This window comes from Dryobates pubescens, chromosome 20 (assembly GCF_014839835.1).
Source record: "Dryobates pubescens isolate bDryPub1 chromosome 20, bDryPub1.pri, whole genome shotgun sequence".
Lineage (NCBI taxonomy): Eukaryota > Metazoa > Chordata > Aves > Piciformes > Picidae > Dryobates > Dryobates pubescens.
In genome coordinates this window covers 6381074-6399879 of record NC_071631.1, presented here as the reverse complement: position 1 = coordinate 6399879, position 18806 = coordinate 6381074, and the positions used below count along the sequence as shown (strand labels likewise).

Below are 18806 nucleotides of genomic sequence, written 5' to 3'. Positions count from 1 at the left end.
TCGCCTCCATCTACCCCGACCCTCCCTACGCCACTACCATCCCACTCCCCCCATCCCCGCTCCGGCGGTGTCCCCGGCGGCAGGTCCGGACCGGGACGGTCACAGGCGTGCCGGAATCGGGACCGAATCCGGAGCCCGGGGGGTGTGCGTGGGGGGGTCCCGATGCTTCCTTCCTGCGCGGGTGGGGGCACAGCGACCCCGCACTCGCATCCCCCCTCACCCACATCCTCCCTCCCGCACCCGCCGCCTCCCCTCCCGCGGGCGGCGGCAACAAAGGGCCGTTCCCGTTCCCCGCCCCCGCCTCCCTCCCGCCTCCTCCCGCCGCCTCCCGCCGCTGCAGCCGCCGCCGCCCGCCCGCCGCCCGCCGCCGTCCTTGCGGCAGGAAGATGCCCGGGGAGGTGCCGCCGCCGGCGCCCCGGGGGCTGCGGAGCCTCACGGTGCTGCTGCTGCTGCTGCTTCTGCTGAGCGCTGCCCGGGTGAGTTACCGGCACCGGGACCGGGCGGGAGGACCCGGGGCGTGCGGGGAGCCCGGCGGGTCCGGAGGGACCGGCCCCGGGTGTGTGGGGGGGTGTGGGAGCAGCGTCGTGCACAGAACGGGAGTGGGTGAGGCGAGGTGGGAGCCGAGCGGGGAGCTGGTCCCGGTGTCGGTGGCGTGCGTGGCCACCGGCACCGTGGAGCGGCACCGGGAGAACGGCAGCGGCAACGGGCACCGACAGGGAACGGGGGCCAGGGGGGTCGGGGGAGCACCAGCACCGATTTCAGGGGCGGTGGGATCGGCATCAGCATCGAGCGTGGACCGGCACCGGGCGAGGGGCGGTCGGACCGGCCAGGGGTGCTGGAACCGGTATCGACGGTACCGTGCCTGGGCCGGCGCCGGATGGGAGGCACCGGCATCGGTCAGGGACCGGTACTGGGCAGTGAGGGGTAGGACCGGCATCGGTGTCGTGCGTGGACCGGCACCGGGCGGTGGATCTCGGCTCCGGGCTGAGAGGGGGCTGTGGGACCAGCACCGTGTATGGACTGGCCCCGGCAGAGAGGCTGGTACGGGGCTGGGGGGCCTGGCACAGGACAGGAGCGGCGAGACTGGTACCGGTATCGTGCGTGGACCAGACGTGGGTGTGGGGCACCGAGGGTGGGAGCAGTATCAGGGTGGTGCGTGGACTGAGCCCGGGCTGGGGGTTTGGCACCGGGCTGGGATGCTGGGACCAGTACTGGCATCGTGCGCCGACCGACTGTGGGCGGGGGGCACTCGTACCGGGCTGAGGGCATGGGGCTGGTACCGATAACGAGCGTGGACCCCGCACCAGCCCCCCCAGAGCCACTGACCCCGCTCGGGCAGCGCAGGCAGGAGCCGATGCCCATCCCGGGCAGGGACTGGGCAGGGGCTGGGCAGGGGCTGGGCAGGGGCAGGCAGCGGCAGGCGGAGGGTGGGGAGGGCCCTGCCCGGGGAGGGGGCTGCAGGCAGCTGCCATGTGAAGGTCGCAGGGAACCACGGCCTGATACCATCCACGGGCAGGGAGGGTGGCAAGAAAATCCCTCCGTTGCTTTTCAGTGGCAGAAGAAACTTGGGGTGGGGGTTGCCCCATCCTTGCCTGCCCTCCGGGGGGCTCTCCTGCATCCTTACGGGATGGGCAGGGGTAGGTGTGGGCAAGCCCTGGCTGCTGCTCGCCCCTTCCGTGCCCAGCCTCTGCCCTGGAGGTTTTTCCAGCTCTGCTCCCAGAAGGGGAGCTGGAAGTCGGCAGGAGGAAGGGTCTGGGGTTCCTCGTGGTGGTTCCAGACCTGCTTCATCCCACCACTGGCAGGCTCTGGCTGGGAGACCCTTCCCTGCCTGCACACTTCCCTGCCCTGCCTGCACCCTGCCTGCACCCTGCCTGCACCCAGCCCTTCCTAGGGGAGCATTTGGGGGCCCCTGGGGGTGGCTTTGCTGGGTGCCGGTCTCCAGGAAGGATCCTCCTGCAGCCAGAAGATGCTTTTCCAGCACAACCCAGGAGGAATCTGAGAGCATGGAGGTGAGGAAGGCTGCCTCCTCCTCTTCTCCACAAGAGGGGAAGAAGTCTCAGGGCCTGGCTGCTCACCAGCTGCACTGAATAACCCAGAGCTCTCCTCCATCCTCCTGGGCACCTGGTTTGCGGGCACCGTGGGCAGGCACCCTCATGCTTGCCGGGCAGTGCTGGTGCGTGCTGGATGCTCTCCCAGCAGTTCTTCCCTTCTCCAAGAGCCAGATGCAACTTTGATGTTCCTGAGCAGGCTGCTGGGCTGCTCCTGAGCAGACCATCAGGTGTGTGCCTCACCGGGGCGAGCAGCGATAAAGCTGCCGGCTCCTGGCGCTGCCTGGATCCAAGGGCTGCGGTTTGAGCCCAAACCTGTGCCCTGCCACGGCTCTGGGGAAGCTCAAGCTCTGCTGGCAGCTCCTCTCCATCGCTGGGTGCCCAGGGTGGTGAGAGGTGCGTGTGGCCAAGCTGGTGGCAGGTGTGGGGTCGGCTGTGTGGGTGCTTGCTGCCCCCTGTAAGCTTTTGCCCCTCCCCATTTCGGGAGTTGGTGGCCAGTGAGTGGTGCCAGAGGCGGTTGCTGGATTTGCTGAGGGTAATTAGGTAGGAAAGGTGACAGTGCTGGGGTGGGAGGTGATGGGAAGCTGGGATGCTCCTGAGGACCATAGGAGCTGGGGGAGGCAGTCCCAGGGAGGGAGGATGCTGCCTTCCCCATGAGGGATGCTCCAGGAACATGAGACATCCTCACCTGGAGGGCACTGAGGCCTCTCCTCTCCCTTCCTTCTCTCTGCTGAAGCTTTCACATCATTTGGTCTTGCTAGACAAAGTCTCAACTTCTCCCTGGGGTGGGAAACAGCAACTCGGTCCAGCTCTGGTGCATCCCATCTGGCTGCTGTGACAACAGGAGGGGGCTGGACCTGGGACCCCTCACCCCTGGGGTGGCTGTGCAGGAGACTGGGAGCTGCTGGCTGCAAACCCTCTGCCTGCTCCCTGCCAGGGAGCCCTTCCCTGGAGCAGCACCTGGAGAATCCATCAATGTTTGTACTGCAGGGACCTGACAAATAGCTCCAGTTCCTGCTGGCACTGAGCCCTCCAGCTCCCTGGAACGGGTCCAGTGTCCCTGTCCCCAGCCTGGGACAGTGTGGAGAGACAAGGCTGCTGGCCTGGGCACAGGGATGTGGCCTCGAAGCATAAGGAGTCTCCTGGGACTCAGTGCTTCCTTTTGATCTCCTGATGGCTGTGATCCCTCTTGGCCTTGGGTCTGGGGAATCTGGGCTCGATTCCACGGGGACCAGGACCTTTAACCTCTTGTGCTGTGGGGCAAGAGCTGCCTCTCCTGCAAGACCTGATCCCAGCAGCATCATGGCCATGGAAGTTTGGGTTTAGCTGGGATACCTCAGGGCTGTGAGGCTCATGGGCTCATCCTGTCCCTCCCTGCTGACCCCCAGCTCCTGCCTCATTGCTTTGGAGCCAGCTGTGGACCAATTTGGATCTGTTTGGGAGATCCAAAGCCTCGGTGGAGAGGAACCCCCACAGCAGCCAGGCCTGTGGTTAGGGCGAGCTCAGCCCCTTATTAGACACCAGAGAATCCAAGAGCTGGCAGTTTTCTGTGCAGCTGGCAGAGCTGGCTGCTCCCCATCCCACAGACCACACACAGGCTGGAGGGTTTGCTCCTTCCTCCTCCTCTTCCTCCTCCTCCACGCAGGGCCTCGGTGGGGAGCCAGGATGCTGGCAGCCAAGTGGCATCTGGGGACCATTTGGGGACAGAACAGGCAGGGGGAGGGCAGCAGCAGGCAGGGGGAGGGCAGCAGCAGGCAGCACTGCTCATGCCCAGGAGGTGCTGGGGAGTGAGCTTATGTGAGGGTGGTGCACTGAGCCGTGGTGAGACGCTGGGGGAGTGGTGGGGAGTGGGGACATGCATCCAGCCCCGTGTGGCACCCCCAGCCTGGGGACCTAAGTCCCTCACCGTGCTGGGGAAGGTGCCCTGGCTGCCAGGCTGAGCTGCAACCTTAGGGATCAACTCATCCCCTTAATTACTGAGAGTGCTGATTAGCTGTAACCTTTCTGCAGGTCCTGGCTGCTCGTGTCCTTGTCCCTGCTGCAGCTTTGCCTGGGCCTAGCCTCATCCAGCTTCTCTTTGTGGGGTATCAGGAGGTGATTTATCTGGTCCTGTGGAGTGTGGGGGTGTGGGACTGCATCCCATGCTCCTTCCCATCCCTTAAACTCCACCCATGGCTCAGTCCAGAATGATGATGGAGATTGAAGGACCCAGAGATACCCCACGGAGATTTGGGGTGGAGCAGCCACTTCCCCCCTGCAGGGGATCTGGGGGGGTCAGCATCTCCCACAGCTCTGGGTACCAGCAGGGTGGTTGGGGGGTTTGCAGGGCACCCTTGCTCCCACCATGTTTGTCGGTGGTCTGGGGTCAGCAGCTGCCCCTTCTGAGGTTTGGGGATGCTCTGGGGGCTGCTGTCAAATTGTGTGGCATGGAACAAGCTTGCTCAGGCTCAGCCTGGCTCCCAGAGGGGTGGATTCAGAATCCTGGAATGGTTTGGGTTGGAAGGGACCTCAAAGGTCATCCAGTTCCAACCCCCCTGCCATGGGCAGGGACACCTCCCACCAGCCCAGGTTGCTCAAGGCCTCTTCCAGCCTGGTTTCAAACACTTCCAGAGATGAGGTGTCCACAACTTCTCGGAGCAACCTGTTCCAGTGCCTCTCCATCCTCACTGTAAAGAACTTCTCCCTGATGTCCAGCCTACTTCTCCCCTTCTCTAGTTTCAAACCATTGCCCCTTGCCCTATCATCACAGGCCCTTGTAAACAAATATTTGAGCTCTGTGCTGTGAGCTGGGGAAATGTGGTGGCTTGACCCAGCCCTGTCTGTAGGGACATCCCAGCTCTCCCCAGCCAGCCACGCTCAGCACCTAGCTCCTTCCTCTTAGGAGCAAGAGGTGAGGCGAGAGCAACTGAGCAAAAATGATGATAATCATAACTGAGAGGCTCCCAGAGCTTCCTGAAGGGTGCAGGGTCCCCTGGCTGCTGGCCCCCGTGCATGGTGAAGTGGGAGTTAAGTTTGCCAGAGTCCCTAAGGCTTCCTTTTCCCTTTGGAAGCGCTGGGAGATGTGTGGCAGCCCCGGGAGACGGCAGCAGGGCTGAGGGAATGCAGGTCTCTGGTGGGACGTGAGCTGGGTACCAAACCCCACAGGCTGTGCCCTGCCAGCCCAGAGCCTTCCCTAGCCCTGGCCTTTCAAGGCCTTAAAATAGGTTGAGGTGGTGGCATTAATTCTGTGCCCACACCCTTGTCCCACCAGGCTTTCCCCACGCTCAGGGGCCGGCCCTGTACCCTGCCTGGCTCTGGGGGTGGTTTTTGCTTGGCTGCTTCTCCTCACTGTTTGAACCTGGAGCTCAGCATCACTGCAAACCCAGCCTTGGTGCTCAGGAGATGGGGAGCAGTGATTTGGGGGGGCACTCCCCTTAGCCTCGTGGCTTGGCATCCCCTGGGAGCAACAGAAGGTACCTTCATTGGAGCTGTAGTCCTCAGCATCCCCTCTGCACCCCTCAGCATCCCTTCAGCATCCCCTCTTCACACCTCAGCACCTCTCAGCACCCCTCAGCACCCTTCAGCATCCCCTCTGCACCCTTCAGCATCCCCTCTGCACCCCACATTATCTCTCATCATCCCCTCAGCATCCCTCAGCATCCCCTCAGCACCCTTCAGCATCCTCTCAGCACCCCCCATCACCCTTCATCATCCCCTCATGCTCCTCATCCTCCCTGCTCCAGCTAACAGAGGGAAGCTGCTTTGGCTCAGCACCCCGGGGAGAGGCCGGGGAAGGATTTATCCTGCAGAGCGGCGGATGCCGCCGAGCCGAGCCGAGCCGGGGCGGGAGGCGGGGGCTGTGCCTCTGTTTGCCAGCCCGGCAGCGTCGGGCCGGCCCCAGCCGAAGATGCTGCGCTGTGGCCAGCCGTGTCCCTGGAGACGCGGCGGCCACACGTGTGCGGAGGGCGGAGCGCTGCCTGCCTGCCTGCCGGAGAGCTTTCCCCAGCTTTTCCATCCTGGCTTTGTGCTTTTCCCTCTTCCCTTGACGCGCTGCTTTCTAGGAGGGGCGGGGGGGGGGGGAAGATTTGCTTTTGGGAGTGTCCAGCCTCTTCCTCCTCCTCCTCCTCCTCTTCAGCCAGTGCCTGGCTCTGGGGAGAGTGGCAGCGGGAGGAAGGGCGGCGAGGACGGAACAGAGAGCTTTTTGTGGCCCCACAGACGTCTTGGCCAGTTAATTGCTGTGACATTTACACTGAGCTGCTCCTGCAGAGCTCCCCAGCGTTTCAGCGACCTTGGTGAGCTGCGTGTGGGGCAAAGGCTTCCCCTTTGTGGCCAGCCCCGCAGGGCGGGACGGGAGACGCTGGCAGCCAGGGCAGGGCAGAAGGATCCCCGGACTCACCGATTGCATCAGGCTGGGAGGGACCCTGGAAGATCATCTTGTCCAACCCCCCTGCAGTCAGCAGGGACACCTCCAGTCCGGTAAAATGCTGTTCCAGTGATTCACCACCCTCCTTGTGAAGAATTTCCTCCTGATGTCCACTCAGTCTCCTCTCTTCCAGCTCAAAGCCATTGTCCCTCGTCCTGGCACTCCCAGCCCGTGTCAAAAGTCCCTCCCCAGCTCTCCTGGAGCCCTTTCAGATATTGAAAGGCTGCTCTGAGGTCTCCCTAGAGCCTTCTCTTCTCCAGGCTGAACAGCCCCAACCTTCCCAGCCTGTCCCCACAGGGGATGTCCTCCAGCCCTCTGATCATCTCTGTGACCTCTGGACCTTCTGCAACAGGTCTGTGTCCCTCCTGTGTTGGATGTGGCTGGATCTGGGCAGAGTGTAGCTCTTGGGGCTGCTAGACTGAGCCTGGGTGCTGCATCCACTCTCCTCACCCCTCCTCAAACCACGGTTTTTGGTGTTGGGCAGGAGCAAGACTGAAGCCAAGGTTGTGTTGGTGGCACAGGGATAGCTCCTTTTTTGCTGTCAGGAAGGAGCAAGTGTTTTTAGAGCTGGTTCTTTCAAGGTTTGTTGTTAAAAATGACTCAAGAAAGTTAATTGTGGCCCTGGCTGAAGCAGTGCTTAGCCCAGCTGTGGTGGGGCAGTGCAGGGAGCTGATCCAACACAGCCATGTCCTGGGCTGCAGCCAGAGCAGGGAGAGCAGCAGCACAGGGAGGGGATTCTGCCCCTCTGCTCTGCTCTGCTCAGACCCCACCTGCAGCACTGCCTCCAGCTCTGGGGCCCCCAGCATAACAGGGACCTGGAGCTGCTGGAGAGGGTCCAGAGGAGGCCACAAAGATGATTAGAGGGATGGAAAACCTCCCTTATGGGGACAGGCTGAGAGAGTTGGGGCTGTTCAGCCTGGAAAAGAGAAGGCTCCAGGGACATATTAGAGCAGCATTTCAGTACCTGAAGCTCCAGGAGAGCTGGGGAGGGACTTTGGACAAGGGCTGGGAGTGCCAGGATGAGAGGGAATGGACTGAAGCTTGAGGAGGGGAGATTGAGACTGGAGATGAGGAAGAAATTCTTTGTGATGAGGGTGGGGAGACACTGGCACAGGTTGCCCAGGGAGGCTGTGGCAGCTCCCTCCCTGGAGGTGTTGAAGGCCAGGCTGGATGAGGCCTTGAGCCACCTGGGCTGGTGGGAGGTGTCCCTGCCCACAGCAGGGGGTGGGAGCTGGATGATCTTTAAAGTCCCTTCCAACCCAACCCCTGTGTTCTGCGGTTCAGAGGTGAGCAGCCCTGGGTACCACTGCCTTCCCCACCCTGGGACTGATGCTCCTGCGACCTTCCAGCCCTCTTTATCCCCCAGAATGGGCAATTTCAGCTCCTCCTGGTGCAGCTCAGGATGCTCACTATGCCCTGGCTGTGTGATGTGTCCCCTGTGTGTGTTTACATCTCTGTGACCACGATGCAAAGCATCTCCCTCCCTCAGAGCAGCTTGGCCATGGCTCAAACCATTTCTTTCTTTTTTTTTTTGTTCAAGATAAAAATAACAGCAGCAACCTCAGGGCTGCTTCTTCTTCCCCAGCTGATGGCAAAACAAGGATTCTTTCAGCAAGGGGGGGGCAGGGGGGGAGGGTGGTGGAAAACCTTCCATGTGGGGGAGCCCAGCCACGTGTCCCCACCGCTGCGGGACCTGGCTTGGGATGGGAGAGGCAGGAGCTGGGGTGAAGAATCTCCTCTCAGGCAGCACTGAGCACAACTTGTTGGCAAAACAATTCCTTTGCCAGAAAAAGAATAAAAAATTGCTGTTTTCTAGAGGAGGAGGAGGAGGAGGAGGAGGAGGAGGGGAATGAAGCTATTTCATGAGCTGGCTGAATAACTGCTGTGGTCCCGAGTGTGAGTTTGGCTTCCTTTGGAAGTGATGCTCCAAATAGCCAAACTAGAGCAGAGGGCTGTGGGGTTTTTTGAGGGGGGGGGGGAAGAGTAGGAGTTGTGCTCCAAAAAGGGCATTTCAAAAGAAGAAATGATCTTATTTATGTCTTGTTTTGTTGCAAGGAAAGCTGTGACTGAACAGCAAGCCTCTGCGTTTTCACTCCTGCCCCAGAGGTTGGTGCTGGCACAGGGCACCCAATGAGCTTTCCTGCCCCAGGTTTGGTGTCAGTCTCCTGATTCCAGCTCATTCAAGGCAAATTTGGCTCATGGGATCATTACAAATCATAGCATTATTTCAGCTGGAAGAGTGCTTTATGATCACTGAGTTCAGCCTTCCACCCAAGACCACCGTGGCCATTAAGCCGTGGCCCAAGGTGCCATCTCCACACGCTCCTAGAACACCTCCAGGGACAGTGACTCCACCACCTCCCCGGGTCCACCAGGCTCCTAACAACTTCTCCAGGTGCTTCTTGTCCCAGGGATGTCTGCTGTGTCCCCAGATGCTGCTGGGAAAGCTCTCCATGGCACCCTAGAAGGATTACTCAGAGGGAGATGGAATCACGTGGGTTTCGCCCGGTGTTGGAGGTGGCATCATCCAACCTTGGCTTTTCCTTCTCCCTCGTGCATGGGCAGCACTTGTGCTTGCTCACTGTGAGCTGAGGGTGTGGTGGGAATCTCCTGCCACCAGGATCAGGGAATTGAAGAGTCAGAGCTGAGTGTCCCCCAGAGATGGCACTGGAGATGGCACTTATGGGGGGGGAGTGTGGGGGAGAGGCAGGACCAGCACTTTAAGAGCTCTGAGGCCCTGGCTCTGTCCCAGTGGAAAATCCCAGAGCTGCCAGGTATTTGCTGATGGAATGGGATGATTTTTCTGCAGCTTTAATCCATGCCTGGGAGGCTGCTCAGAGTGTGAGGTTCCCTTTTTTGGAGGTGCTGGGGTGAGGAGGCCACCAAGGCACCAGGACTTTGGGGGTCTTGGCTGGTGTCACTGCTCCCATTCCTGCCTTTTCCTTTGGGACAAAGAGTGCAGAAGGGAATAAATCAATGGGGATTAGGAAAAATGTCTTTACTGAGGGGTGGTCAGGGGTTGGAACAGGCTGCCCAGGGAGGTGGAGGAGTCACCATCCCTGGGGGTGCTCACAACGTGGGTGGCCGTGGTGCCTGGGGCCACGGTTTCGTGGCCATGGTGGTGCTGGGTAGCAGGTTGGGCTGGATGACCTCAGAGGCCTTTTCCAAATGCAATGATTCCATGGAATCAGCTCTGCTCAGCTCAGTGCCCCCCAGGCCAGGCAGGGTGCTTGGGTGCCAGGGGGCTGTGACCTGGAGCACGCCCTCTTTGTGATCCTATGGCACTGATGAGCGCTAATTAAGCCCTAATTAGCCACTGGTGGTTGCCAGTCAGTACCCTGCCAGCCTGAATGGCTCATGTCCTGTGTGGTGCTGCCACTGCCCCTGTCAGAGGATGATTGAAAACATCTCCTATGAACCTGGGTGGGATTCTGACATTAATTAGCCTGGAGTTAATTAGGGACTGTGCCAGCATGTATTTGCTCCTGGGGAATTAGAGGCACTAAGTGAGGGCCTTGCCATGGAACAGGCAGTTGAGGCATCAGCACTGTGAGGAGTGGCTGACAGCCCCTCAGGCTGTGCTGCCATTCAGCCAGACCTGGCCAGGCTGCAGAGCTGGGCAGAGGAACCTCCTGAAGTTCACAGGATCCCAGGATGTTAGGGGGTGGACCTTCAAAGATCATCCAGACCAACCCCCCTGCCAGAGCAGGACCACAGAATCCAGCACAGGTCACACAGGGGCACATCCAGATGGGGCTGGAAAGGCCCCAGAGAAGGAGACTCCACAACCTCTCTGGGCAGCCTGCTCTAGGGCTCTGTGACCCTCACAGGGAAGAAGTTCCTCCTCATGTTGAGGTGGAACCTCCTGTGCTGGAGTTTCTATCCATTGCCCCTTGTCCTATCCCAGGGTGCAACTGAGCAGAGCCTGTGCCCTCCCTCCTGCCCCCCAGCCCTCAGATCTGTATAAACATTTATTCAATCCCCTCTCAGTCTTCTCCTCTGCAGACTGAGCAGCCCCAGGGCTCTCAGCCCCTCCTCACAAGGCAGTGCTCCACTCCCTCAACCATCCTGCTGGGGTCTGCTGGTATCCAGGGGGAAAAGCAAATCACTCTTGCAGAACTTTGTTGGGTGGTTTTTTTCCTTTTGGTTAAAAACTGGTTCTCTTGACCTGAAAAGCACAGATCTTTCCCACCAAGCCACATGGCAGGGAGGGGAAGATTTCATTCTCACAGCCACCCTTGTGCTTTGTTTCATGAAGTATTGCTGGGTTTGGTCTTTTTGCACGGAGGCAAAGCCAACCATGAGCTGCAGCTGTGCATTAGGAAAGATTTGTGGGAAACAAAGTTAGTTTTAAATCCCCTTCTTTCACCACCACCAATTCCCCTTTCCCACCATACCTGCCCCTTTTCCACCCCACCCTCCCCATTTCCCCCCTTTCTCCTGTCAAACCCAGGGCACCTGGGCTCTGTTGGAGTCTCCTCCCCCCCCAGGTGTGGTCACTTGGCCCTCCCCACCCACTCCCCTATTTAATCCTCCCCAGGAAGGGCAGAAGCCCCAAGCTGAGCCCATCTGGGCTGAGGATCCTCCTCTGATCTCTGGTGAGTGCCCTTGGTGCACCCTGGGTGATGGTGGTGGTGACAACAAAGGCCGGGGGGCCTGGTGGCCCCCCGGTTGTTAGGGCAGTGATTGATGACTACTCCAATATCATCCACGGGTGCTGGCTGGGGCTCCTTGCTAGGGATGAGCTCCTCTGGGTGGTGCCTTGGCTGGCTGAGGGTCTTGCCTCCAGCTCCTCTGGCTGGTGCCTTGGCTGGCTGAGGGTCTTGCCTCCAGCTCCTCTGGCTGGTGCCTTGGCTGGCTGAGGGTCTTGCCTCCAGCTCCTCTGGCTGGTGCCTTGGCTGGCTGAGGGTCTTGCCTCCAGCTCCTCTGGCTGGTGCCTTGGCTGGCTGAGGGTCTTGCCTCCAGCTCCTCTGGCTGGTGCCTTGGCTGGCTGAGGGTCTTGCCTCCAGCTCCTCTGGCTGGGTGCAAGAAATGTAGCAATAAGGTCTCCCTGAAGCCTTCTCTCCAGGCTGAACAGTCCTAACTCCTTCAGCCATCCTCTCAGGAGAAATGCACCAGCCCTCCAGTCATCATTACAGCCTTCCTCTGGACCTCTTCCAGCAGATCCAGGTCTCCCCTGTGTTAGGGACCTGTCCTGGTAGGGCCAAACAGCCCCAGCACACACCCAGGCAGACACTAAGGTGTCTAGACATGGGCTCCCCCTCCTTCCTGCAGAGTGCCAGGGGTAACATGGGAAGAGGAACAAAAGGGACAGGACCATGCATGTCTGGTAAGCAACCCTGTATGTGTGGTAAGGGCATGTGTGCTGGCCACAGCCTGGCAGAACCCCCTCCCATTGGGCAACTGTGTGCTGGTTCCAGGGCCCTATTGGCCCAGTCTCAGGCAAGATTTGTATACAGGCTGATCTCTGGTTGCCTGTGCCTTGCTCAAGCCTTGCATGCTTGAACCTGCTTGGACCTTGTCTGGCTTGAAGTTGCCTGGGGTAAAGCCATGAACTTCTGCACTGCAAGCCATGAGAGAAGCCATGAGAATAGAATAGAATTAACCAGGTTGGAAGAGACCTTTGAGATCATCAAGTCCAACCTATCACCCAACACCATCTCATCAACTAAACCCTGGCACCAAGCACCCCATCCAGGCTCTTCCTAAACACCTCCAGTGATGGTGACTCCACCATCTCCCTGGGCAGCACATCCCAATGGTCAGCCTCTCTTTCCATGAAGAACTCCTTCCTAACACCCAGCCTAAACCTCCCCTGGCACAGCTTGAGACTGTGTCCTCTTGTTCTGGTGCTGGTTGCCTTGGAGAAGAGACCAACCCCCTCCTGGCTACAACTTCCCTTCAGGGAGTTGTAGAGAGCAAGAAGGTCTCCCCTGAGCCTCCTCTTCTCCAGGCTAAGCAAGAAGAGAAGGGTGACACTTCCCCAAGCCTGAGCTCACTCTGCAGACACCCAGCCTCTATTTCTGGCTGTAGCCTCCCAAAGGAGGCCCAGAAATAGCCCAGGAGGGGCACATCCTTTGGGGATTTTTGGTTGAAGTACAGAGAAGGATTTAAAAAAAATAGCCTGGCTGGCCAAAAAAAAAAAAAGGGCTCTGGATGGAGCAGCTCAGCTTCAGACACTCCCTGATCCAAGAGGAAATTGGAATTATCCAGCTGGAAAGGGAAGGCAGCAGGCAGGAGGTGGCTGGGGCTAAAGGAAGCAGTAGCTGTGTCCTGCCTCCCCTCCTACCATAGGGTTTTTCTGGGTTTAAACAGTGACTTTTTGGCTCTAAATGTCTGGGATGACTCCTTGGGATGTTTCCAGCCAGCCCTTGGGCATCCAACATCTGTGCTGAGTTCAAAGGATCAGTGAAGGGACTGGAAAGAAGCAACCCCCACAGACTGACTGCTCTGTGTTGACTCCCACAGAAGATTTGGTACAAAGAATTCATTTCTGGGTTTGGAAGGCCACAAGAAGGTCTCCTTGGAGCCTTCTCTGAACAGCCTCAACTCCCTCAGTCTGTGCTCACAGCAGAGCAGCTCCAGCCCTCTGCTCATCCTCATGGCTCTTCTCTGGACACCTTCCAGCACCTCCAGATCCTTCCTGGCACAGAGGCTCCAGAACTGGACACAGTGCTCCAGCTGTGGTCCCAGCAGAGGGGGAGAATCCCCTCCCTGGCCCTGCTGGCCACACTTCTCTTGCTGCAGCCCAGGATGTGATTTGTTTCTGGGCTGCAAGTGCTCACTGCTGGCTCCTGTTGAGCTTCTCCTCCACCCCTTCTGCCCTGTCTCCAAACTCCTCATAGGCTCTCACCAGGTCTAGCACAAGCTAAGGCTGTGTCTGCAGGTGGGTAACTCCTCCAGTGCCTGGTGCTGGAACCCCTGGATGAGAAACATCACTGCATCCATGCTGGGCAGCCTCATGCCACTGCTAACACCACTGCTCAGGGAGTGGTGGTTTCAGACTAAAAGAGGGAGATATTTGGAAGAGATTCTTGAGAGTGAGGGTGGGGAGACACTGGCACAGGTTGCCCAGGGAGGTGGTGGATGTTCCCTCCCTGGAGGTGTTCAAGGCCAGGTTGGATGAGGCCCTGAGCAACCTGGGCTGGTGGGAGGTGTCCCTGCCCATGGCAGAGGGTTGGCACTGGATGACCTTTAAGGTCCCTTCCACCCCAACCCATTGTGTGATTCTAGCAGTTGGTTTCCATGAGGCAGGGTTAGGATGCAAAGCCCCCCACCTCCCCTGCAGCCCACCTCTCCTCATCCCTTTGCATCCCCCAGCTCAGGAAATGGCTGCTCCCTGCAGGCAGCTGGGCCTCCCCCTCCCCATCCCTCTCCTCCCTTGGTCTCCCTCCCTGCAGCCGGAGGTTTTCCTGCTGGGCTGTGTCAGCGCCGGGCTGCGAGGGGCAGGAGCTGCCCTCGGCGGGGCTGTGCCAGCCCTCCCCAGCTCAGCCTGGCAGAGGAGCAGGGCTGGAAGCCCAGGGTCGGGCAGAAAGGAACATTTCTCCCCTCTTGCTCCGCTTTGGATGCTCAGAGCAGCCGAGGGGCCGTGCTGGGGGAATTTCCCAGCCTCTGGGAATGCTCTTGGTGGAATAAACTGAACTGTTCCTGAGCCTCTCAGCTTTGTGGTCGTTCTTTTTGCTCTAGATTTGGACCCAGACCTCTCAAACTCTCCCCTAAACCTCCTGACCACATCCCACACCCTCTCCCCAACGAGGCTGGAGGGGGCTGGTAGTTTCGGGACCAATCCTGGCTGTCAGGCAGGATGCTCAGCCCAGTGCCTGCCCCCCCTGCTGCGGACTCGGGCTGGGTCCTGCCTCTCCCGGTGCAATTCCAGCTGCTCCCAGCGAGCTCCGTCGGAGTTTGCCTCCAGCTATAAATATCTCAGCAAGCAGCATAGCCCCCGAAGGGTTTGGGCTCTATTTATAGTTTCCTGCAGCAGAAAGACATCTTGCACGGGGGCCGGGCGGTGGGATCTCCTTCTAGGAACGGAGGGAAGCAGAGGACGCGAGGCAGGGGGGGGGGATGAGGATGACTTTCCCTGTGGATCCAAGGCTTGATCCTCTCCCCGTGGCCGGCGTCCTGCTCCCTTTGCACCCTGGCAGCAGCCGGCCGCTCCGCTCCAGCTCTTGCTTACCCCAAGCGGCAGCCGAGGTTGCTGTGCCTGAGCGCAGAGGAAAGGGACATGAAACATTTATAGCCCTTGCAAATCGTCAAGGAAATGTCTGTCTGGCTTAAAATAGCAAAAGCAATTAGAGGGGGAGAGAACAAAATTACATCCCCCAACAACACGGTTTGTGTCCAGCTCTTTTCCAAGTGCTTCCCCTCCCCGGCTGGGGGTACAGGCTCCCTGCCTCCCCTCTCGGAGGCTCTGGAGGTCAGGACAAGGTCTAAACCCCCTCCCATAAGCAGGAGACCCAAACTGGTTCTGAAACCTCAGTCCTGTGGCTCTCCCAAGCGTGGTCAAATCTCAGTCTTGACTTCAAATGAAAAGGCCCCAAGAAGTTAATTGGATTCCTCCTTCTTTCTGCTGCCTGCAGCAGGGTCAGGGCCTCCTGCGTGTCTCTGGATGTTGTTAATTAGGGAAGCCCCAAGGCTGAACTTTCCCCAGTGCCTTGGCCAGCTCTGGTGGGATCTGTCCTGTGTGAAGGGTTCCTTCCCCTCCCCAGGCTGTGGCAGGGGATGAGGGGAAGCAGGAGCTCCTGGAGAAACAGGCCGACTCCTGTGGCTTTGTTTGACCCGGGGTCTGCCAAGGAAAGACATCCCCAGTTCTCCAGCAGGGAGCAAGGGCTCAGGGGTCCTGTTTGTTTGCTGAGGATTTGCAATTCCCTGCCTAGAAATCAGTGCTGTGGTGGATTTTCATCACTTTCTCTCTTCCCTTCTGCAAGAAATCAAACCTGGCTGCATCTCTGAGGCAGGAAGCTGAAGGTTCAGTGACCACCCATGGATGTGGTCTGAGCCTGGGCACAGCTGGACCCTGCTGCAGCGTTGGGCATCGTGGCATTTTGCATTCCCAAAGGTGCTGGGGACCAGGGTTTGTCCTGGCAAAGAGCTCTGAGGGTTTGCATGCCCCAGCTGGGTGGCTCCAGGACAGAGTGCCTGACACAGTACAGCTTGAACCTTGCTGGGTGAGAAAGAGGAAAGGAAAATCCCAGGAGGGGAAATCCGAGGAGGAAGAGGAGGTCTGGGTGAAACAACCAGAAGGGTGTAGGGTGGGCACTGCCCAGGGCTGGCAGCAGCTCCTGCCTGCAGTGGGAGGGAAGGGGACCCAGAGAACCACATTTTGTTGAAGTGTTGGAAAGTGTTTCCTGGAGGAAAAAAACCAAACCCAAACCCAACCCAGAACCTGTTGTGAAGACAAGCTGGGCTGCTTTGACTTGAGAACAAAGGGCTGGCTGGTGATTCAGGCTAGCAAATGTCTTGGCTTTGGTCTGTTTGCTTTTGCTGTGCCTTTCCCATGTGATCACCCCCCCCTGAAACCCACAGAAAACTCACCCTGGTTTCTGACAGCAGAATTCTGGGTCCATTTCCTTCCCTCACTGGGCTGTGAGAGCTTCTCAAGTTCCCATTTGGAAGTTTTTCCTGCTGACTACAGAGGTGGAAGCACAAGGCTAATCCCTCTCCTCGTGGAGCTGAGGCTGTGAGGTGCCTGGTGGGAGATGGTGGCTGCATGGAGAAGTTCTTCCTTGCTCAGTGCAGAAGCATCTCCCCCAGGGGAACAAGTTGGGCATGGGGGGAAACAAGCCAGAGAGCATCCCAGTGCCCTGGGAGGATGCTCCCCTGGGATGGAGTTCTCCCTGCTTTCACTTTTCACCTGCTCTGGTGGCTGTTGGGTTGGGGGTGAGAAGAGTGGCAAGGAGATGGTGAGGCTGGGTCCTGGGTGTGGCTGGGTGGTTGACTGGGGATGCTGGCACCCATCCCTGTGCAGGGATGCTGGTTCCTGTCCTTGTGTGTGGGGTGCCTGTATCTGTCCCTGTGTGGGGGTGCTGGTAACCATCCTGACATGGTCAGCAATGTGCCCTTGTGGCCAAGAAGGCCAGTGGGATCCTGGGGTGCATTCAGAGGTTGTCTAGCAGATCCAGGGAGGTTCTTCTCCCTCTCTACTCTGCCATACTGAGACCTCACCTGGAATATTGCATCCAGTGCTGGGCTCCCCAGTTCAGGAGGGACAGGGATCTGCTGGAGAGAGTCCAATGGGGAGCTACCAGGATGCTGAAGGGACTGCAGCACTGCCTGGGGAGGAGAGGCTGAGAGCCCTGGGGCTGTATAGTCAGGAGAAGAGAAGACTGAGAGGAGATCTGATCAATGTCTATCAATATCTGAGGGCTGGGGGTCAAGAGGGAGGGGACAGGCTCTGCTCAGTTGCACCCTGGGATAGGACAAGGGGCAATGGATGTAAACTACAGCACAGGGGGTTCCACCTCAACATGAGGAGGAACTTCTTACCTGTGAGGGTCACAGAGCCCTGGAGCAGGCTGCCCAGAGAGGTTGTGGAGTCTTCTTTGGGGACTATCAAGCCCCATCTGGATGTGTTCCTGTGTGATCTGTGCTGGATTCTATGGTCCTGCTCTGGCAGGGGGGTTGGTCTGGCTGATCTTTGAAGGTCCCTTCCAACCCCTAACATTCTGGGATGCTGTGGGGGTGCTGGTACATTTGATGGTCCCCCCCTCACCCAGGGATGCTGGCCCATTTGACATGCCATGGAGCTGCTGGTACCTGTCCCCCCTCAGGGGTGCTGGTTCATTTGGCACTGCACTGACCACCCACCCTCAGAGATTTCTCTTCTTCCTTTCCCTCTGATCCCTCCCTGGCCCAGCAGAACATTGCTCTCTCCTTTGGTCTCTTGCCCTCCTGCTTTCAGCTGTTGGGCACTAAAGCAACCACCTCTGGAGGGAAGAAAGAAGCCTCAGATGCAGTGAACCCTCCTCCTCTTGCTCCTGTTGTTTGTTCCTCACCTGCTGCCAGGGACTGCAGCCGAGCACTGGCTGAGGTCCTTTCCATTTCCCCTCTACAATAAGCAGTTTTTCTTCAACAGCAGAGCCTGGGAGCCCTGAATAGCTCTGAACAAACAACACAAAACCTGTCAGGAAGGAGTATCTCCACCAGAAGGCTCGAGCTGCTCTTTGAAGCTGTGCTAGTGTAGAAAGGGGGAGCAGAAAGCTCCTTCCTGACCAGATAGTTGCTGAGAGGGAAACAGGAGGGTGTGAAATAAATATCAGCATTTCTCCCCTTGGGGACTTTCTCAGGGCTGTCCCCAGTTCAGACCTGCAGGTGAATGCTGCTGACATGCCTGTGAGTGGGAAGATGCTCAGCAGGGGTGGATTATGTGGTGGGGTGGTGGGGTCTGGATGGGGGTTTTTTTGCCCCCTGTTTCCTTAATGGGAAAAGCTGTGTTTGTACAGCAACCAAGGGGGTTCTGGTGCTCCTTGAGGGAAGGAGCACCCCAGGGGCACCAGGAAAAGCTGCTTGCTGTATGCTCAGTGTTGCAACAAAGGGCTTAGCAAATTAAAAAGAGTGGAGAGGCTGAGTGGGAGCTCCAGGCCATGTGCTCAGCCTCGCCAAGAGCCTGGCGCTGGTGGACTCTGGAATGGCAGCAAGGAGCGGGAGAGGGGCAGGAGCTGAGTCCCCACAGCTCAGGATCCAGCTCCCGAGCTTGCTCTGAGCTCCAGAGTGAGTCACAGTGAGGCTGTGAGTAAAGCTGAGGGATGTCCCTTCACAGCACCACAGAATGGGCTGGTTGGAAGGGACCTCAAAGGCCACCCCCTCTGCTGCCATGGGCAGGGACACCTCCCACCAGCCCAGGTTGCTCAGGGCCTCATCCAGCCTGGCCTCAAACACCTCCAGGGAGAGGCATCCAGAACCTCCCTGGGCAACCTGTGCCAGTGGCTAACCACTCTCACTGTGCAGAATTTCTTCCTCATCTCCAGTCTCAATCTCCTCTCTCCCAGCTCAAAGTCTTTGCCTCGCATCCTGTCACTCCCAGCCCTTGTCCAAAGTCCCTCCCCAGCTCTCCTGCAGCCCCTTCAGGTACTGGCAGGCTGCTCTAAGGTCTCCCTGGAGCCTTCTCCACGCTGAGCAGCCCTCACTCCCCATGCACGGTTCCAGCAGTGCTTTGGAGGCAGCGGCAGCCCTGGGGGCTGCCGTTCTGGGTGTGAGAAGCTGAGGATGCGTCAGAAGCAGGACTCCCATCCTATTTCTGCCCTTCGTGGGGGGAGGAAGGAGGGTGGGCTGCTCTGAGGGGGGCCAACTGAGCCCATCACAGCCCCCAAACTTGCCCACATCCCACCAGGGCAGAGGGAAAGTAGGTCGTGGCCGCG

General features: G+C 58.8%; 1 protein-coding gene across 1 annotated transcript in view; it reads left to right on the top strand.

Moving 5' to 3' along the window:
* Positions 1-330: 330 nt before the first annotated feature.
* The window catches only part of SDC3 (syndecan 3), a 52992-nt gene continuing 34516 nt past the window's right edge, over positions 331-18806 (top strand). The window contains exon 1 of the mRNA XM_054170784.1: positions 331-476. Coding sequence (XP_054026759.1) covers positions 387-476 — 90 coding nt within the window. The 5' untranslated portion in view covers positions 331-386. The remainder of the gene's footprint in view (positions 477-18806) is intronic.